Source organism: Coregonus lavaretus, assembly GCF_964263955.1.
Source record: "Coregonus lavaretus genome assembly, chromosome: 35".
NCBI lineage: Eukaryota > Metazoa > Chordata > Actinopteri > Salmoniformes > Salmonidae > Coregonus > Coregonus lavaretus.
The window spans coordinates 9,708,546-9,731,165 of NC_140022.1; the positions used below are offsets into that span (position 1 = coordinate 9,708,546).

The 22,620-nt window shown below is 43.6% G+C and overlaps 1 protein-coding gene across 1 annotated transcript in view; it reads left to right on the top strand.

The window, feature by feature from the left end:
- The window catches only part of LOC311109876 (uncharacterized protein), a 310,257-nt gene that overhangs the window by 186,777 nt on the left and 100,860 nt on the right, over positions 1-22,620 (top strand). Inside the window, exons 9-15 of the mRNA XM_084152890.1 lie at positions 14,266-14,298; positions 14,605-14,637; positions 14,746-14,826; positions 19,184-19,264; positions 21,661-21,711; positions 21,847-21,879; positions 22,322-22,402. Of these exons, the coding sequence (XP_084009016.1) occupies positions 14,266-14,298; positions 14,605-14,637; positions 14,746-14,826; positions 19,184-19,264; positions 21,661-21,711; positions 21,847-21,879; positions 22,322-22,402 (393 nt within the window). The remainder of the gene's footprint in view (positions 1-14,265; positions 14,299-14,604; positions 14,638-14,745; positions 14,827-19,183; positions 19,265-21,660; positions 21,712-21,846; positions 21,880-22,321; positions 22,403-22,620) is intronic.

Genomic DNA, 22,620 nt, shown 5'->3' on the forward strand with positions numbered 1-22,620 from the left:
TGTGGGGATGGTGTTCTCGGGGTGATGAGAGGTCTTGGGTTTGCGCCAGACATAGCGTTTTCCTTGATGGCCAAAAAGCTCAATTTTAGTCTCATCTGACCAGAGTTCCTTCTTCCATAAGTTTGGGGAGTCTCCCACATGTATTTTGGCGAACACCAAACGTGTTTGCTTATTTTTTTCTTTAAGCAATGGCTTTTTTCTGGCTACTCTTCCGTAAAGCCCAGCTCTGTGGAGTGTACGGCTTAAAGTGGTCCTATGAACAGATACTCATATCTCAGCTGTGGAGCTTTGCAGCTCCTTCAGGGTTATCTTTGGTCTCTTTGTTGCCTCTCTGATTAATGCCCTCCTTGCCTGGTCTGTGAGTTTTGGTGGGCGGCCCTCTCTTGGCAGGTTTGTTGTGGTGTCATATTCATTCCATTTTTTAATAATGGATTTAATGGTGCTCAAAGTTTCTGATATTTTTTTAGAACCCAACGCTGATCAGTACTTCTCAACAACTTTGTCCCTGACCTGTTTGGAGAGCTCCTTGGTCTTCGTGGTGCCGCTTGCTTGGTGGTGCCCCTTGCTTAGTGGTGTTGCAGACTATGCGGCCTTTCAGAACAGGTGTATATATACTGATATCATGTGACAGATCATGTGACACTTAGATTGCACACAGGTGGACTTTATTTAACTAATTATGTGACTTCTGAAGGTAATTGGTTGCACCAGATCTTATTTAGGGGCTTCATAGCAAAGGGGGTGAATACATACAGTGGGGGAAAAAAGTATTTAGTCAGCCACCAATTGTGCAAGTTCTCCCACTTAAAAAGATGAGAGAGGCCTGTAATTTTCATCATAGGTACACGTCAACTATGACAGACAAATTGAGATTTTTTTTCTTCAGAAAATCACATTGTAGGATTTTTTATGAATTTATTTGCAAATTATGGTGGAAAATAAGTATTTGGTCACCTACAAACAAGCAAGATTTCAGGCTCTCACAGACCTGTAACTTCTTCTTTAAGAGGCTCCTCTGTCCTCCACTCGTTACCTGTATTAATGGCACCTGTTTGAACTTGTTATCAGTATAAAAGACACCTGTCCACAACCTCAAACAGTCACACTCCAAACTCCACTATGGCCAAGACCAAAGAGCTGTCAAAGGACACCAGAAACAAAATTGTAGACCTGCACCAGGCTGGGAAGACTGAATCTGCAATAGGTAAGCAGCTTTGTTTGAAGAAATCAACTGTGGGAGCAATTATTAGGAAATGGAAGACATACAAGACCACTGATAATCTCCCTCGATCTGGGGCTCCACGCAAGATCTCACCCCGTGGGGTCAAAATGATCACAAGAACGGTGAGCAAAAATCCCAGAACCACACGGGGGGACCTAGTGAATGACCTGCAGAGAGCTGGGACCAAAGTAACAAAGCCTACCATCAGTAACACACTACGCCGCCAGGGACTCAAATCCTGCAGTGCCAGACGTGTCCCCCTGCTTAAGCCAGTACATGTCCAGGCCCGTCTGAAGTTTGCTAGAGTGCATTTGGATGATCCAGAAGAGGATTGGGAGAATGTCATATGGTCAGATGAAACCAAAATAGAACTTTTTGGTAAAAACTCAACTCGCCGTGTTTGGAGGACAAAGAATGCTGAGTTGCATCCAAAGAACACCATACCTACTGTGAAGCATGGGGGTGGAAACATCATGCTTTGGGGCTGTTTTTCTGCAAAGGGACCAGGACGACTGATCTGTGTAAAGCAAAGAATGAATGGGGCCATGTATCGTGAGATTTTGAGTGAAAACCTCCTTCCATCAGCAAGGGCATTGAAGATGAAACGTGGCTGGGTCTTTCAGCATGACAATGATCCCAAACACACCGCCTGGGCAACGAAGGAGTGGCTTCGTAAGAAGCATTTCAAGGTCCTGGAGTGGCCTAGCCAGTTTCCAGATCTCAACCCCATAGAAAATCTTTGGAGGGAGTTGAAAGTCTGTGTTGCCCAGCGACAGCCCCAAAACATCACTGCTCTAGAGGAGATCTGCATGGAGGAATGGGCCAAAATACCAGCAACAGTGTGTGAAAACCTTGTGAAGACTTACAGAAAACATTTGACCTGTGTCATTGCCAACAACGGGTATATAACAAAGTATTGAGAAACTTTTGTTGTTGACCAAATACTTATTTTACACCATAATTTGCAAATAAATTCATTAAAAATCCTACAATGTGATTTTCTGGAAAGATTTTTCTCATTTTGTCTGTCATAGTTGACGTGTACCTATGATGAAAATTACAGGCCTCTCTCATTTTTTAAGTGGGAGAACTTGCACAATTGGTGGCTGACTAAATACTTTTTTTCCCCACTGTATGCATGCACCACTTTTCCGTATTTAAAAAAATAATAATTTAACAAGTATTTTTCTTCATTTCACTTCATCAATTTGGACTATTTTGTGTATCTCCATTACATGAAATCCAATTAAAAATCTATTACAAAATCTAAATTACAGGTTGTACTGCAACAAAATAGGAAAAATGCCAAGGGGGATGAATACTTTTGCAAGGCACTGTATATAACACAACAGTCTATATAACACAGTCTATATAACACAACAGTCTATATAACACAGTCTATATAACACAACAGTCTATATAACACAGTCTATATAACACAACAGTCTATATAACACAGTCTATATAACACAACAGTCTATATAACACAACAGTCTATATAACACAACATCTATATAACACAACAGTCTATATAACACAACATCTATATAACACAACAGTCTATATAACACAACATCTATATAACACAACAGTCTATATAACACAGTCTATATAACACAGTCTATATAACACAGTCTATATAACACAACAGTCTATATAACACAACAGTCTATATAACACAGCAGTCTATATAACACAGCAGTCTATATAACACAGCAGTCTATATAACACAGCAGTCTATATAACACAGCAGTTTGTGACAAACCATCAGTAGAGTGTAAAATGCAATGGAAACCCATTTAACTTGTATTTTTCATTTGGTACACTCTAAAAAGAAAAAGTTTCCTGGAGTGTCCTTTAGGGGTTCTTCAAATTGAAACTGTGGGGGAACCCCTATAAGTTCTTAGAAGAACCCTTTAAAAGGAGAATAACCCCTTTTAATGGATCCTCGAATAACCTTTTGAAGAACCTTTTGGGCTTAATTTTTGAACTACCCCCCCTCCCCTATTATTATTATTATTATTAATAATAATAATTAGCATAACAATAACAATAACACAATATTTTAGTTGTCAGTGTTTATTATGATTTTAGTGGCAAAGCAGAATTAAAAAATCTAAATATGAGGTAAACTCCCAATAGAACCCCAAGTCCAATGGGTATATCTCTGTATCCATAGCCAGAATGATTTTGCAGTGCATGGTGATCGAACAGGTTTCCTGTTATATTCATCAGAGGTGTAGGGAGGGTGAAGTCTGTGAATCCCCAAAATAGTAATTATACAGATGATTAACAAAACATGCACACAACAGTATTCATACGTTGGTTTTTGTGGTAAATGTGAATGGGAAAAAAAACTGTTTTGAGACACATAACATGTCCATAATGTAGAGGCCTATGGGATTTTCATTGAAGAGGTAAGGGAGGAGGATGGTAAATGTGATCTGCATAACATACCAATACCAATTGGCATACCTTTGTATGCCTCCTCGTCTGTATACCTGCAGACACAGACACAAAAGTGAGCAGTTCAGTCATCTGCACCCAATACAGCGAGCCTTCAACATATTATTATAGCCTACATATTCTTACCTCTTTGTTTATTGATATCCATTGAATTGTGTCCATTTTCTGTTTTAAGAAAGATTTACACAAATATGAAAAGATAGATGTTATCATCATAAAACAATATCAATTTAGATCTTTCAATGGACAAACCTTACCTTAAATTGAGGAGATCTTTACATTTTTCAGTTAAGTGCCTGCACCTGCTGTCCTTTCAAATTCATATCCAAATGTTTCAGTTGGGCAGTTAGGTTCCTGCAAGAACCCCCACCAACTAAGGTTCCTTGATGAACCCCACCTCCTATCGGGTTCATGGAATAACCTTTTGGGGTCCATGTTCAGTGCCAAGAACCCTAAGGTTCTTCAAAGAACTTTGAGGATCTTAGAAGAAACCTTGTTGAACCCCTAAAAGGTTCAACAAGGAGTGTACATGGGAATTTAATGGCAAACATTATTTTTATGTACACTATGTCATCACACACAGCCTTTTATCTGCAAAAAGTCAGTTTGATGGAAAAATATCTCTGGTGGGAAAATGTGCGTATTGTTTTATGCAGATTTTAGAATATTCACATGAAAATATGTCACAAATAGGATGGAAACCTAGCTGGTGATATAATAGTGGACAGCCTCAGAGGCAGGGTGTACCCAAAGATTTTCATCTATGGTGTAGCGTAGATACATTTCCACTCCAGTGGTGGTGGTGAGGAGGGAAATACTATCAAAGTGGGCAGACTAGATAGGCCAGGTACGCCCAGCAAGCAGAATTCTTGACATAAAAAGTAAAAGTTCATAATAATGTCAGTTCAATGTCAATAGGGTTAGGACTACATATTTATACCCTAACCATAATGTGTTACCCTGGATACATTGATACTATCTTACATATATTAAATGTCTGCTTTTCCAGATGATCTTTATCATAAAGTGGGAGGTGTGCTCGTGTTGAAGCCAGACAAGTCCACAGTGCCTGACCCCATCACAAGCATCCTATGGAAGCATGGGAAGAACAAGGTGGCAGAGTGGGACAAGGATTTTGGTCTGGAAATCTATGCTGCCTTCAAAGGCCGCACAGCCCTGGACCTGACTACTGGAGAGCTGAGAATCAGTGGATTGACGAAAACAGACAGTGGAGTTTATTCTGTGGAGTTCAACGGCAAATTGCTTGACAAGAAATATAAACTATTTGTTATCAGTAAGTGTTTCTGTGTGTGTGTGTGTGTGTGCGCATACATCTGTGTGTGTGTACGTGTGTATGTGTGGTCGTGTAGAAACAGCAGGTTATTCAGTACCTCACAAGCATTTTCCCAAATGATTCCTGTTTCTTTCCTCTATTTACAGAAGCAGTCCCCAAACCCACAATCACTTCTTCCTGTAACTCCAACAAAACCACCTGCACTCTGACCTGTGAGGGCAACACCACTGATGCTGAACCCGTCACCTACAGCTGGAAAGTGGGAGAGGGGGAGTGGAAGGTCTTAGACAAACAGATGAATGTCTTTAAGAACAACACTGGCAAATCCACCAACAGTTACAAGTACTTCTGCAAGATGAAGAACTCTGCTGGGGAAGGGGAAGTCAGTGAGCCAATTGGAGAGGTGTTTGGCCCAGGTGAGTGGACACTCATAAGTATGCTACAGTCTTATGTATTGATATGTCAGTAACACTGCTAGTGTTGTAGGACATTTTGAATGCTGCACTATGTTGAATACCTGATCAACTCCTGTCAAAGTATCAATACAAAATGTGTTTTCATTTCAGAGCCTTCCAATATCGGTGCTGTTGTTGCTTTGGTTGTCTTTACCATATTAGTACTTGTCGCCATCATAGGTAAGAACAGCACATCTATAGTAACAGAGCACTGCACATGTACATAGTTCTGAAGCACAGATTGACATAACAGCAGCAACAACAGTGAGCTATACCCCCTGAAGGGGATACCTGTTCTACCTGTATTTACAGTAGTGTTCAGGCTACTGCTACAGACAAGACAGGGGGTTAGATGCACCACCTGCTGTAGGGCACAGTCTTCATAATGTGTCACAGTGATGCACAAATTTGGACCTCGCACAGTATGGATTAGCCTAATCTGAATTAATTAATTAATCAGCAAAAAGGACCGTAATTACTTTGTGGTAACCTAAAAATATGTTTAGAGTTCATTGGATATTAGATGTGAAATCGCTGGCTATGTTATTTTACAGGTGTGCAGGTACTGTATGCAGGTTGTTTATTGGTGCTCTCAGAAATTGTTTCTTATTGCAGCTTAAGCATGTAATTGTGGATAAAGTCATATTCAATAGCTGACATAATATTAATGCAGACTTGTAATTAAGAAGACACCATTTTGTATACATCTGGCCCTTCATTGGACACTGTGTTAACAAACCTCCAAACGAGCTTCAATGCCATACAGCACTCCTTCCGTAGCCTCCAACAGCTCTTAAACGCTAGTAAAACTAAATGCATGCTCTTCAAACGAACGCTGCTTGCACCCGCCCGCCCGACTAGAATCACTACTCTCGGCGGGTCTGACTTAGAATATGTGGACAACTACAAATACCTAGGTGTCTGGTTAGACCGTAAACTCTCCTTCCAGACTCACATTAAGCATCTCCAATCCAAAGTTAAATCTAGAATCGGCTTCCTATTTCGCAACAAAGCCTCCTTCACTCATGCTGCCAAACATGCCCTCGTAAAACTGACTATCCTACCGATCCTTGACTTCGGCGATATCATTTACAAAATAGCCTCCAACACTCTACTCAGCAAATTGGATGTAGTCTATCACAGTGCCATCCGTTTTGTCACCAAAGCCCCATATACTACCCACCATTGTGACCTGTACGCTCTCGTTGGCTGGCCCTCACTACATATTTGGCGCCAAACCCACTGGCTCCAGGTCATCTATAAATCACTGCTAGGCAAATCCCCGCCTTATCTTAGCTCATTGGTCACCATAGCAACACCCACCCGTAGTATGTGCTCCATCAGGTATATCTCACTGGTCATCCCCAAAGCCAACACCTCCTTTGGTAGCCATTCCTTCCAGTTCTCTGCTGCCAATGACTGGAACAAACTGCAAAAATCTCTGAAGCTGGAGACTCTTATCTCCCTCACTAACTTTAAGCATCAGTTGTCAGAGCAGCTTACCGATCACTGCACCTGTACACAGCCCATCTGTAATTAGCCCACCCAACTACCTCATCCCCATATTGTTATTTATTTTGCTCATTTGCACCCCAGTATCTCTATTTGCACATCATCTTCTGCACATCTATCATTCCAGTGTTAATACTAAATTGTAATTATTTTGCACAATGGCCTATTTATTGCCTTACCTCCATAACTTACCACATTTGCACACACTGTATATAGATTTTCTATTGTGTAATTGACTGTACGTTGTGTTTATCCCATATGTAACTCTGTGTTGTTGTTGTTTTTATCGCACTGCTTTGCTTTATCTTAGCCAGGTCGCAGTTGTAAATGAGAACTTGTTCTCAACTGGCTTACCTGGTTAAATAAAGGTTAAATAAAATAAAATAAAAAAGTCATAAAATATTTGTATTTTTACTCCCCAGTTTGGTTGGTGAGGAAGAAAATAAAAGGTAGGATGATTCTCTGTCTCTTCCTGGTTCAACTATTCATACTCACTGATTAACCAAAATGTTACACAATGTGAATTTCATTTGAATGAAAGTGTCTTGATAATGTCTTACATTTGTGTGTCTCTTTTTCATCTCTGGATATCCCCAAGACACCTGCATCGACTTTTTGAGAAAGTGTTGTGGTGGAATGTTTGGTAAGTTTTACCCTAACTTGACTCTGATCCATATTCAACCTGCTAACTGGCTCCCCGCAGTAATACAAACACAACATTATTATTATTATTATTCATGCACTGCACCTTATACACATACAGTACTTCCATGCACTGCACACATGCTTCCTCACAGCACAGGACAGGAGTGTTGTTTTTGTCCCATCCCAGAAATCCAGAAATCTGTTTTAATTGAATTAGGGCCCTTACTAAGTAACAGGTATCTCCTATTGTGTGTGTTTGTGTGAGAGAAAGCGAGAGTGCGAGTGCACAGCAGTAATCCCACAACCCAGAATATTTCCAAGTTTTCTTATATGCAAATTTAAAGGGAAAATACATCTTAAATTCAAGGAACTTCTTCTACTCTGTTTGCTGTAAACACATGTTGATGGATGGTGTAACTTTACAGGGGATGCAGTCAACAATCAGAATTCTATTGCCACGGATACTGTTTATCACACTGTTGGGGATGATCAGGTTGCCAACCGTGGAGTTTCAGGGGTTCTCTCTGGGGTTGCCATGGATACAGTTTATAGCACTGTAGGGGAGAAGACACCTAGAGATTACTCCATGAATCAGAATGATAACAATCAGCCCACTAACACAGGTAATAACACTAACACACCTTTTACATGGTACTACTATGGGGCCTTTTTGACAATGCAGATATGTGGAGATGTTGCCAGAAATGTGTTACTCACATTATTTGTGGTAGCATTTATTTGAAGAACATGTTTTAGTGACATCTACATACAGTATGAGAAGGTGATTAATAATGTGAGTTTAAAGTTAGCTGTGTGTGGACTAGCCTATATAAAATGTGTATGATGCAGTTGGAATCTGCAAGGGAAATGTGCTTTAAATGATGTACGTTTGATGAGTATTTGAAATAACCTGTTTGGTTTTGGTTTCTCTTCACATCTATGCATTTGTGCACTGTCAAAATGTCTCCAATAGAGGTAACATTGTGGATAAAGATTCTGTCACCGCCACCCCTTGCTAGTTTATACGTTCCAAAAGCCAATTATTTAATGTGCTTCAGTGTCACGCCCTGGCTCTGGGGACTCTTAAATGTTGAGCCAGGGTGTGTAGTGTCTATGTTATATTTTCTATGTTGATGTTCTAGATCGTTTAGATCTATGTTGGCCAGGGTGGTTCCCAATTAGAGGCAGCTGTATCTCGTTGTCTCTGATTGGGGACCATACTTAGGCAGCCTGTTTGGCACCAGTCGGTGTGGGATCTTGTTCCGTAAAGGTTTGTTTTGTGTAGCCTCAGGACTTCACGTATCGTTTGTTTGTTGTTTTTGTTCGTGTTGTGTACTACAATAAAGATGTACGCTTATCACGCTGCGCCTTGGTCCGTATCTTCCATTAACGAGCGTGACAGAAGATCCCACCAAAAGAGCAGCGTGCCCAGCAGGAGAGAATAGCGATGTCTCAGGTGGGCAAATGGTGGTCATGGGAGGATATATTCGCGGGGAAAGGGCCATGGGCAAAGGTTAATGCCCAGGCAAGAGAGGAGAAATGGCGCCAACCGTGCCGACGACGGACACCCGAGAGGCAACCCCAAGAAAATTTTGGGGGGGCACACGGCGTGGACGACGGGGCAGCAGGAGGCAGCGACAGGGCGTATCTGCAGAAGGGAGAGGGAGAGTGTAGAGGCACGGCGAGAGGAGCTGGTTAGGCAGCAGAAGGAGTGGAGGTTTATAAGGAAACCCAGTCCCGCTCCTCGCACCAAGCAAGTGGTGTGTGTCACCAGTCCGGTCCGGCCCGTTCCTGATCCCCGCACTAAGTTAGTGGTGCGTGTTCCCAGTACGGCCCGACCCGTTCCTGCTCCTCGCACTAAGCCAGTGGTGCGTGTTCCCAGTCCGGCCCGGCCCGTTCCTGCTCCCCGCACCAAGCCAGTGGTGCATGTCCACACTACGGCCCGACCCGTTCCTGCTCCCCGCACCAAGCCAGTGGTGCGTGTTCCCAGTACGGCCCGGCCCGTTCCTGCTCCCCGCACCAAGCCAGTGGTGCGTGTTCCCAGTCCAGCCCGGCCTGTTCCTGCTCCCCGCACCAAGCTAGTGGTGCGTATTCCCAGTCCAGCCCGGCCTGTTCCTGCCCCTCGCACCAAGCCAGTGGTGCGCGTCGCCAGCCCGGTCCGGCCTGTTCCCTGCCCCTCGCACCAAGCCAGTGGTGCGCGTCGCCAGCCCGGTCCGGTCTCTTCCTGCCCCTCGCACCAAGCCAGTGGTGCGCGTCGCCAGCCCGGTCCGGCCCGTTCCTGCTCCCCGCACCAAGCCAGTGGTGCTCGTCGTCAGCCCGGTCCGGCCCGTTCCTGCTCCCCGCACCAAGCCAGTGGTGCGCGCCGTCAGCCCGTTCCTGCTCCCCGCACCAAGCCAGTGGTGCGTGTGTCCAGTCCGGCACGGCCCGTGCCTGTTCCACCGGCACCGGTCAGCTGCTCCACTCCGGAGCCAGAGCAATCCGCTCCACCGGGGTCCGGTCCAACTCCAGTCAGCGGATCCACTCCGGAGCCAGAGCAATCCGCTCCACCGGTGCCCAGTCCAGCTCCGGCCAGCGGCTCCAGTCCGGAGCCTGTACGGGTTGATCCACCGTCGTCGGGTCCAGCTCCAGTCACCGGTGCCAGACCAGACCAGGGGAGCAACGGGGAGGTGGAGAGAAAGTGGTGGTCACGCCCGGAGCCGGATCCGCCTCCGAGGCGGAATGCCCACCCGGCCCCTACCCTGTTGTATTTGTGTGGCGCGGTCGCAGTCCGCGCCTTTGGGGGGGGGGGGGGGTACTGTCACGCCCTGGCTCTGGGGACTCTTAAATGTTGAGCCAGGGTGTGTAGTGTCTATGTTATATTTTCTATGTTGATGTTCTAGATCGTTTAGATCTATGTTGGCCAGGGTGGTTCCCAATCAGAGGCAGCTGTATCTCGTTGTCTCTGATTGGGGACCATATATAGGCAGCCTGTTTGGCACCAGTCGGTGTGGGATCTTGTTCCGTAAAGGTTTGTTTTGTGTAGCCTCAGGACTTCACGTATCGTTTGTTTGTTGTTTTTGTTCGTGTTGTGTACTACAATAAAGATGTACGCTTATCACGCTGCGCCTTGGTCCGTATCTTCCGTTAACGAGCGTGACATTCAGTGTGAGTCTTCTGCTTTATTTGATCTGCTCCATGGTTGTCAATCAGAACATTTTGAGTTCTGAGAACTGTTTCCATGTTGTTTTGTTTGATATGACTGTTGCTGGTTTAGAAATGTGGCTTATTTCAGAATGTCTCAAGACCTTTGCAGGTTTTGTGTCTTTAAGAGCTTGTGGTTAAACCGTTCATCTACTGCAGGGGTAGGTAACCCTGGTCCTGGAGGACTGCAGGCACTTCATGTTTTTGATTTAACTGACCTGGAAGACCAGGTGTGGTGTGAATTTAGTCAATCACTGAACTGATCAATTAGCTCAGTTGGTCTGGTGTGGTGCCTAGTTGGAAGAAAATCCTGCAGTACCTCCAGCACTCCAGGAACAGGGTTGCCTATCCCTGACCTATTGTATGTTACAAATCAAAAAGTCAGGGTACAGGGGGTGGCTTGGGTCTAAAATGATTTTGTGAGCCTTGCGGTGGGCCCTGACCTTAAAGATCTCATCCAGGCTTTTCTGTTTGACTCCAAGTACCTTGCTTGCTGTGGTGATAATCCTTCTCAGCATATTTCTCTGGCTGACAGTGATTGCCAAACCAACAAACAATACAAAAAGTTAAATTAATCTCAATGAAAGATTTGTAAACAGAGTCAGTATAGTACAGTCAACATTAAAAGATCCCAGCTTTTTGAGAAAGTACAGTCTCTGTTGACTCTTTTTGTAGATCAGGTCTGTACATTTACTCCACTGAAGCTTATTGTCTAAGAGGACACCCTGATATGTGTATTCCTCTACAATCTCTATGTTCTGACCTCTGATAGATGTTGTACGCTTCCTGACGTCTATGCACATCTCTTTGGTCTTGTTGGTATTGAGGACCAAGTGTGATTTGTCACACCACTCTACAAAGTCATTTAGGATGGTGTTCCTCATCATCATGCAACAGGCTGATCAAGGCAGTGTCATCAGCGAACTTAATGAGGTGTCTGTCAGTATGGAAACTAGTACAACTATTAGTGTACAGGATGTACAGGAGTGGGGACAAAACACATCCCTGAGGAGAGCCTGTGTTGGTGGTGCGTATGTCCGACACGTGGGGACCTACTTTGACCCGCTGCGACCTCTGGCTCAGGAAGTCCAACAGCCACAAAACCAGCCCCCCATCTAAGGAGAAGTCCCTTATGAGTCTCTGTGCCAGAATGTAAGGCTGGATTGTGTTGAAGGCAGAAGAAAAGTCAACAGAACCGTGACATGGGATTTGGCGCCCTCTAGATATCTATAGATCATGTTGAGGAGAGTAAGAACGGCATCATCAACTCCTCTGCTGGGCTGATAGGCAAACTGAAACGGGTCGAGGAGCTTCTGGGTGGCACTGAGAATATGACTTCTCACAATTTTCTCAAAGCATTTCATTAATAAGGATGTCAAGGCGACAGGGTGGTGGTCATTCAGCACAGAGGGATTAGATGCTTTAGGAATGGGTATAATTATTGAGTTTTTCCACAATACTGGCACATGTTGCTGGTAGAGCGAGGATTGCTAAATGTCTGTAAAAACACCAGTCAGTGGTTCAGCACAGTGCTTTAACACGTCCAGTTATTTTGTCTGGGCCTGGGCTTTTGTGTGCGTTACATCCCCTGAACTACTTTACATCATCAGCCTGTTTAACAACAACCCTCTCAAACATTTGTAATGATGCTTCCATTTGTTTTACCTCCGACACAAAGTCGTCAGATTCAAATCGTGAGAAGAAAACATTCAGTTCATTAGCCATGTTCTGGCCCTCGTGTCTCCCAAGGTCAGCATTGGTTAGCCATGTTCTGGCCTTCATATCTCCCAAGGTCAGCATTGGTTAGCCATGTTCTGGCCTTCATGTCTCCCAAGGTCAGCATTGGTTAGCCATGTTCTGGCCCTCATGTCTCCCAAGGTCAGCATTGGTTTTTACCCTGCCTATGTGGGAGGCACTAGCCATGGATTCAATCCCTTGCCAGGCCACCCTTGAGTTTCCTGAGGAGAGGGTCCTCTCCACCCTTTGCTTGTATGCCTCCTTGTCCACCAGTATCTGTCTTTTGATCTCACGTTGTCTAGCCTGTCTATAACCATCAGCATAAAAGGCCTTCTTCCTATTAAGTAGTGATTTTAGATTTTTTGATACCCAAGGCTTATTGTTAGGGAAGATTTTACAGGTTTTAGTAGGCACAACTGACTCAGAAGTTTACATAGTCTGAAACAACATCTGTGAGTTCATCAAGATCAGAGCTGTCCTCATATACCTCATATATCCTCATATACCTCCCACATAGTACAGTCAAAACACCCTTGGAGATGAGTGATACTATTGTCGTTCCAGATCTGAACAGTTTTAACTGTAGGTTTCTCCCTCTCCAGGAGCCGACAGTAGGTTGGCCAGAGGTAGACAACATTGTGGTCTGATGTCCCCAGGGGAGGTCTAGTGGTGGCAGAGAAAGCATTTGGTATTGTCCCATAGCACAAATCAAGAGTCTTATTTTTCCTAGTGTGACATTTCACATACTGGTGGTACGTGCGCAGGATCTTCTGCAAAGTACAGTTGTTAAAATCCCCTAAAATAAATGTGGGTGCGTCGGGGGAGATGGATTCCAGTTTCTGTGACAGATTATAAATAATCTCTGATGCTTTTGCTATATTAGCTTTTGGTTGAATGTACACAACGGTAACAAACAATTGGGGGAACTCACGGGGCAGATAGTAGGGTCGCAGTGACACAGAAAGCAGTTCAATGTTGGGGGTACAGAGTATCTGTCTTACCAGGATCAATTTACACCACTGGTCCCTGACAAGCAGGCCACAGTGATGTTTCCCTGTGACGGTCAGATCACGGTCCGCTCTGACAAGTGTGAAGCCGGCCGGCTCCACTTCCCTGTCTGGGACTCTGTCATCCAGCCAAGTCTCAGTAAACGCCAGCAAACAGGCCTCCCAGTATTCGTGTTGGAAGCATACATTCGCTAAAAGCTCATCTGCTTTCCCCCTCAGTGACTGGGCATTGATCAGCAAGGTGGTGGGTAAGGGAAGTTTGGTCTTACATTTTTAAGTCTTTGTCTGATTCCCCGGCGTTTTCGAAGTTTGCATTTGGGTTTGTAATCCACTCGCAGACAATCAGGGATTAAGATGGGCCATTGGGATATCCATGGCGTTCGTGTTTGAGTTGCATTGTAGTAGGAACTCTCTGCTGTATTGGATTCCGCTGCCAGCAGCGTTTTCATCATTTAGTCCATCTGTAGCGGGTACACGATCAACAAGATCAGTCCAACACCCCACCACTGTAAAGCCATCGTTGACAGATGGTTTACAAACAAAGTGTACAAATTAAAAACATAAAAGAACGTCACACCAAACTTCACACACACTGCGGGATGCAACAGAGCCTTGCACTCCAGGAACAGGGTTGCCTATCCCTGATCTACTGTATGTTACAAATCAAATAGTTCCATCATCATCATTAAATATTGTCACAACAAAGATGTTTGAGAATGCTAAACTGATCTATTCTCTCTTCTTCAGCTAAACCCAGTGATGGAAACAACCAAACCACAGGCAAGTCATCCAGCTCATTTAAGACGTCATGAAGCAGAAGTAGGATAGATGCTCATCTGCATATCTCAGAATATCACGAGAACATAGATTGATTGCTATTTTATTTGAATTCTGTTTTTAATTACTTTAAGTAGGAAGTCTCTGTTTAAGTCAATGACACTTGATGGTAAGACACAGTGGCATTCCCCTGGAATTCTGCCACTTAGCATCCTTTTCATGGTCATCTAGAAGTGAACACAACAAATACTAATATGGTCTGTGTATGAGAATGTTAAGCTCAACTTTTCTCTCTTCTTTTCTCCTCAACTAAAGTCAGTGATGGAGTCCAGTCAGAACAAGGCAAGTCATCCAGTTAAGATTGTAAAGCAGAAGTAACTTCTTTAAGTAGCATTTGATGCAGTAGGAGAGAGGCTGTAGTTGATGTTTTCCTTCTGTGTGATTCTGCAGAGGTTACGGTTCCGCTAACGGACATCAACATAACAGGGGAAGAGGATGCAGACAATGCTGGAAAGGGGCAGGAGAATGGAGGTTTGTATGAAACTTAAGCGCATAGTTTACCTGGTAACAGAGTGCACTGGCAGTTACAGTACACTCAAACCATATTTGTCCCGGAGGATTTGATTCCTATAACTGACTGATTCTTAAAAGCTAAATATACTGAACAAAAATGTAAATGCAACATGCAACAATTTCAACGATTTTACTGAGTTACAGTTCAAATAAGGAAATCATTCAATTGAAATAAATTCAGTAGGCCCTAATCTATGCATTTCATATGACTGGGTAGGGGCGCAGCCTTGGATGGGCCTGGGAGGGCATAGGCCCACCCAATTGGGAGCCAGGCCCACCCACTAGGGAGCCAGGCCCAGCCACGTGGTCTGCGGTTGTGTGGCCGGTTGGACGTAGTGATCCCTAATAAATACAAATACTGCCAAATTCTCTAAAACGACATTGGAGGCGACTTATGGTAGAGAAATGAACATTAAAGTATTTGACAACAGCTCTGGTGGACATTCCAATTGTACGCTCCCTCAAAACTTAACATCTGTGGCATTGTGTTGTGTGACACAACTGCACATTTTAGAGTGGACTTTTTTTGTCCCCACACAAGGTGCACCTGTGTAATGATCATGCTGTTTAATCAGCTTCTTAATATGCCACACCTGTCAGGTGGATGGATTATCTTGGCAAATGAGAAATGCTCACTAACAGGGATGTATACAAATTTGTTCACAATATTTGAGAGAAATAAGCTTTTTGTGCATATGGAACATTTCTGGGATCTTTTATTTCAGCTCATGAAACATGCAGCCAACACTTTAAATGTTGTGTTTATATATAGGGTTAGGACTACATATTTATACCCTAACCATGATGTGTTACCCTGGATACATTGATACTCTGATACATTTATGAAATGTCTGCTTAAAGTGGGAGGTGAGTTCATGTTGAAACCAGACAAGTCCACAGTGCCTGGCCCCATCACAAGCATCTTATGGAAGCATAGGAAGAACAAGGTGGCAGACTGAGCTGAGAATCAGTGGATTGACAAAAACAGACTGGAGTTTAATCTGTGGAGTTCAACAGCGAACTGCTTGACAAGACATATAAACTATCTGTTATCAGGATGTGTTTCTGTATGCGTGTGTGTGTTCATATATCTGTGTGTATGTATCCGTGTGTATGTGTGCGCGTGGTCGTGTATGAAACAGCAGGTTATGCAGTGCCTCACAAGCATAATTTTTGTTTTGTATACAGTCGTGGTCAAAAGTTTTGAGAATGACACAAATATAAATGTTCATAAAGTCTGCTGCCTCAGTTTTTATGATGGCAATTTGCATATACTCCAGAATATTATGAAGAGTGATCAGATGAATTGCAATTAATTGCAAAGTCCCTCTTTGCCATGAAAATGAACTTAATCCCCAAATAACATTTCCACTGCATTTCAGCCCTGCCACAAAAGGACCAGCTGACATCATGTCAGTGATTCTCTCGTTGACGAGGACAAGGCTGGAGATCACTCTGTCATGCTGATTGAGTTAGAATAACAGACTGGAAACGTTAAAAGGAGGGTGGTGCTTGAAATCATTGTTCTTCCTCTGTTAACCATGGTTGCCTGCAAGGAAACACGTGCCGTCATCATTGCTTTGCACAAAAAGGGCTTCACAGGCAAGGATATTGCTGCTAGTAAGATTGCACCTAAATCAACCATTTATCGGATCATCAAGAACTTCAAGGAGAGAGGTTCAATTGTTGTGAAGAAGGCTTCAGGGCGCCCAAGAATGTCTAGCAAGCGCCAGGACCATCTCTTAAAGTTGATTCAGCTGCGGGATCGGGGCACCACCAGTGCAGAGCTTGCTCAGGAATGGCAGCAGGCAGGTGTGAGTGCATCTGCACGCACAGTGAGGCGAATACTTTTGGAGGATGGCCTGGTGTCAAGAAGGGCATCGAGGAAGCCACTTCTCTCCAGTAAAAACATCAGGGACAGACTGATATTCTGCAAAAGGTACAGGGATTGGACTGCTGAGGACTGGGGTAAAGTCATTTTTTCTGATGAATCCCATTTCCGATTGTTTGGGGCATCCGGAAAAAAGCTTGTCCGGAGAAGACAAGGTGAGCGCTATCTTCAGTCCTGTGTCATGCGAACAGTAAAGCATCCTGAGACCATTCATGTGTGAGGTTGCTTCCCAGCCAAGGGAGTAGGCTCACTCACAATTTTGCCTAAGAACACAGCCATGAATAAAGAATGGTACCAACACATCCTCAGAGAGCAACTTCTCCCAACCATCCAAGAACAGTTTGGTGACGACCAATGCCTTTTCCAGCATGATGGAGCACCTTGCCATAAGGCAAAAGTGATAACTTGCAACAGGCTGATCAAAGCAGTGTCATCGAACTTAACGAGGTGTCTGTCAGGATGGGAACTAGTACAACTATTAGTGTACAAGAGTGGGGACAAAACACATCCCTGAGGAGAGCCTGTGTTGGTGGTGCATATGTCCGACACGTGGGGACCTACTTTGACCCGCTGTGACCTCTGGCTCAGGAAGTCCAACAGCCACAAAACCATCCCCCCATCTAAGGAGAAGTCCCTTATGAGTCTCTGTGCCAGAATGTAAGGCTGGATTGTTTTGAAGGCAGAAGAAAAGTCAACAGAACCGTGACATGGGATTTGGCGCCCTCTAGATATCTATAGACCATGTTGAGGAGAGTAAGAATGGCATCATCAACTCCTCTGCTAGACTGATAGGCAAACTGAAACGGGTCGAGGAGCTTCAGGGTGGCACGAGGGCCAGAACATGGCTAATGAACTCAATGTTTTCTTCTCAAGATTTGTGTCGGAGGTAAAACATACATGCAAAAGGTGGAGAGGACCCTCTCCTCAGGAAACTCAAGGGTGGCCTGGCAAGGGATTAAATCCATGGCTAGTGCCTCCCACATAGGCAGGGTAAAAACCAATGCTGACCTTGGGAGACATGAAGGCCAGAACATGGCTAACCAATGCTGACCTTGGGAGACATGAGGGCCAGAACATGGCTAATGAACTGAATGTTTTCTTCTCACGATTTGAATCTGACGACTTTGTGTCAGAGGTAAAACACATGGAAGCATCATTACAAATGTTTGAGAGGGTTGTTATTAAACAGGCTGATGTTGTAAAGTTGTTCAGGGGATGTAACGCACACAAAAGCCCAGGCCTAGACAAAATAACTGGACGTGTTAAAGCACTGTGCTGAACCATTGACTGGTGTTTTTACAGACATTTTCCAATCCTCGCTCTACCAGTTCCAGTATTGTGGAAAAACTAAATAATTATTCCCATTCCTAAAGCATCTAATCCCGCTGTGCTGAATGACTACCGTCCTGTCGCCTTGACATCCTTAGTAATGAAATGCTTTGAGAAAATTGTGAGAAGTCATATGCCAAGAGTGTGCAAACTGTCATCAAGGCAAAGGGTGGCTAATTTGAAGAATCTCAAATATAGAATAACTTTTTATTTATTTAGCAGTTTTTTGGTTACTACATGATTCCATGTGTGTTATTTCATAGCTTTGATGTCTTCACTATTATTCTACAATGTAGAAAATAGTAAAAATAAAGAATAACCCTTGAATGAGTAGGTGTGTCCAAACTTTTGACTGGTACTATACATTATACTGTGTATTATAAGTATTGGAGGTTTTCTTTCGAATGATCAGATTAGAGAAAGTTTGTCCTTCTGTTCTCCTTAACATCAGAAGTCAGCAGATCCAGTAGTCCTAAATATGAGTCAAGGCCTGAGGGTAAGAAGACACAGTGGCATTCACCTGGAATTCTGCCACTTAGCATCCTTTTCATTGTCATCCAGAAGTGAACACAACAAATACTAATGTGGTCTGTGTATGAGAATGTTAAACTCAACTTTGACTGGACTACTGATGTAGTCCAGTCAGAACAAGGCAAGTCATACAGTTAATTTCAGACTGTATAAAGCAGAAGTAACTTCTTTAAAGATGTACTATAAAGAAATCACTAAGTTTCCTGGTTGATAAAATTCTAATAGTTTGCCTAATTTCAGTTTATGTGAAGAAACAAGCAGTCATTGTGTAGAGAATCATTGTACCATCTAAACCGCTGTGAAATATATGTTTCCATAACCAAAAATGTTGTATATTCAGCTGTTTGAAGCTGGTGTACAAAACCGAAATGGGAAGCATAGAAATAGAACAGATTTACCGCTTCTTAGACTTGCTTACAATGGGAATGAAAGATCTATAACTCACATTTCTATGTGAATTTGTAAGGGTCGCCCAAAAAGTTACATATCGTAGCTTTTAGAAGTGTTTGATGCAGTAGGAGAGAGGCTGTAGTTAATGTTTTCCTTCTACGTGTGATTCTGCAGGGGTTACGGTTTCACAAACGGCCAACCCCAAAACAGGGAAAGACGATGCAGACAAAGATGGAAAGGGGCAGGGGAATGGAGGTGTGTATGAAACTTAAGCGGATAGTTTACCCGGTAACAGAGTGCTCTGGCAGTTACAGTACACTCAAACCATATTTGTCCTGATGATTTGGTTCCTTGATTCACCGCTGCTGAATTGTTGATGTATTTTTTTTATGTATATATTTTTGCCAAGATGCTTTTAAATGGATAGTCATTGGCTCAATAACCTGAAGTCTATGGGAACAGCTACACTATATATAGAAACGTATGTGGACACCCCTTCAAATTAGTGGATTAAGCTATTTCAGCCACACCCATTGCTGACAGGTGTATACAATCGAGGACACAGCCATGCAATCTCCATAGACAAATATTGGCAGTAGAATGGCCTTACTGAAGAGCTCAGTGAATTTCAACGTGGCACCGTCATAGGATGCCACCTTTCCAACAAGTCAGTTCGTCAAATTTCTGCCTGGCTAGAGCTGTCCCGGTCAACTAAGTGCTGTTATTGTGAAGTGGAAACGTCTAGGAGCAATAACGGCTCAGCCACGAAGTGGTAGGCCACACAAGCTCACAGAACGGGACCGGCGAGTGCTGAAGCGCGTAGCGTGTAAAAATAGTCTGTCCTCGGTTGCAACACTCACTACCGAGTTCCAAACTGCCTCTGGAAGCAACGTCAGCACAAGAACTGTTCTTTGGGAGCTTCATGAAATGGGTTTCCATGGCCGAGCAGCTGCACACAAGCCTAAGATCAGCATGCACATTGCCAAGTGTCAGCTGGAGTGGTGTAAAGTTCACCGCCATTGGACTCTGGAGCTGTGGAAACGCGTTCTCTGGAGTGACGAATCACGCTTCACCATCTGGCAGTCTGACGGACAAATCGGGGTTTGGCGAATGCCAGGAGAACGCAACCTGCCCCAATGCATAGTGCCAACTGTAAAGTTTGGTGCAGGAGGAATAATGGTCTGGGGCAAGTTTTTTTTATGGTTCGGGCTAGGCCCCTTAGTTCCAGTGAACAGCATACAATGATATTCTAGACGATTCTGTGCTTCCACCTTTGTGGAAACAGTTTGGGGAAGGCCCTTTCATGTTTCAGCATGACAATGCCCCCGTGCACAAAGCGAGGTCCATGCAGAAATGGTTTGTTGAGGTCGGTGTGGAAGAACTTGACAGGCCTGCACAGAGCCCTGACCTCAACCCCATTGAACACCTTTGGGATGAATTGGAACGCCGACTGCGAGTTAAGAAGATTTTTTAGTAAACTATGAGATTAACTCTGTTTATCACAAACATGACGAACATGGAGTCAGAATTAGACATGGGTGCTCTCTGATGCTGGGCGGGAACATGATTGGTTCCTTTCACTGGGTTTGTGTGTGTGTGAAGTGTGGATCTGACCTTGGGTCGAATTCTTTGCTCTTACCTAATCCATGGCTGTCTTACCTTATTGGAGACTGAAACCAGACTGTTGCCTTTTGACTCTCTCCTCAAACAAAGTAGAGAGAGTGGAGCCAGAGTTGAACAGAGTTTAGACTAATCATGAGTAATTACAGCATGACGGGAGGGAAGAGAGGAGTGGGTTTGGGTATGTTTGAAAGATTGAGTGTGGACCTGTCATGTCCAACAATCAATCTTCAGGTCAAGCCAGGGTGAGCCGGGGTTGAACAGAGTTTAAACTGAACATGATTGTTTTTGCATGACAAGGGCGTGATTGATTATACTACTATTGATTCTAAACTGAATAAAAGTCCAATTTAGCCGCTATCATAGACTAAGGAAGTGGGCGGAGCGGTAGAGAGGGGGAAACTGAGGATGGTGGTGGGGGAACCCAAGAGGGAGGGGCTTTAAGCTAAGATGTATGTGAATATGACTATATAAACGGAGAGCTGAGAGGTAGACGGGAGGTGCTCTGCAGACCAGCTCGGCTTCCGTTACTCTATGTAATAAAGTCTATCTTGATTCTACAAAAACTCTGGAAGAACTTTGATTTTTAATAAGTATAGTGATAATTTTCCACATCACGAGCCAGGCCTAATCGCCCAACATCAGTGCCGACCTCACTAATGCTCTTGTGGCTGAATGGAAGCAAGTCCCTGCAGCAATGTTCCAACATCTAGTGGAAAGCCTTCCCAGAACAGTGGAGGCTGTTATAGCAGCAAAGGCGGGACCAACTCCATATTAATGCCCATGATTTTGGAATGAAATGTTTGACAAGCAGGTGTCTAGATACCTTTGGTCATGTAGTGTAGCATGTCATTGCGCTAACACTAGTAGCAATGCCCCCCGTCTACCACTGCTGAAAAAGTCCTAGGGAAAACACTGCTGTAACCGACTGATTCTTAAAGGTTAAATATAATATACTGTGTATTATAAGCATAGGAGTGTTTCTTTCAAATGATCAGATTAGAGAAAGTTTGTATTTCTGTTCTCCTTAGCAGCTGAAGCCAGCGGATCCGGTAGTCCTAAAGAGAAGTCAGAGCCTGATGGTAAGGCACAGTGGCATTCACCTGGAATTCTGCCACTTAGCATCCTTTTCATTGTCATCCAGAAGTGAACACAACAAATACTAATGTGGTCTGTGTATGAGAATGTTAAGCTCAACTTTTCTCTCTTCTCCTCAGCTAAAGGCAGTGATGGAGTCCAGCCAAAACAAGGCAAGTCATCCAGTTAATTTAAGACTGTATAAAGCAGAAGTAACTTCTTTAAAGATGTATTATACAGAAATCACTAAGTTTCCTGGTTGATAAAATTCTAATAGTTTACCTAATTTCAGTTTATATGAAAAAACAAGCAGTCATTGTGTAGAGAATCATTGTACCATCTAAACCGCTGTGAAATATATTTTCCATAACCAAAAATATTGTATATTCAGCTGTTTGAAGCTGGTGTACAAAACTGAAACAGGAAGCATAGAAATAGAACAGATTTACCACTTCTTAGACTTGCTTACAACGGGAATGAAAGATCTATAACTCACATTTCTATGTGAATTTGGCTGGGTCGCCCAAAAAGTTACATATCGTAGCTTTAAGCAGTGTTTGATGCAGTAGGAGAGAGGCTGTAGTTAATGTTTTCCTTCTACGTGTGATTCTGCAGGGGTTAAGGTTCCACAAACGGCCAACCCCAAAACAGGGGAAGACGACGCAGACAAAGCTGAAAAGGGGCAGGAGAAGGGAGGTGTGTATGAAACTTAAGCGGATAGTTTACCCGGTAACAGAGTGCTCTGGAAGTTACAGTGAACTCCAACCATATTTGTCCTGATGATTTGATTCCTGTAACTGACAGATTCTTAAATGCTAAATACATTATACTGTGTATTATAAGGATAGAGGGTTCATCTAGAACAGGGGTGTCAAACTCATTCCATGAAGGGCTTAGTGTCCGAGGGTTTTTGG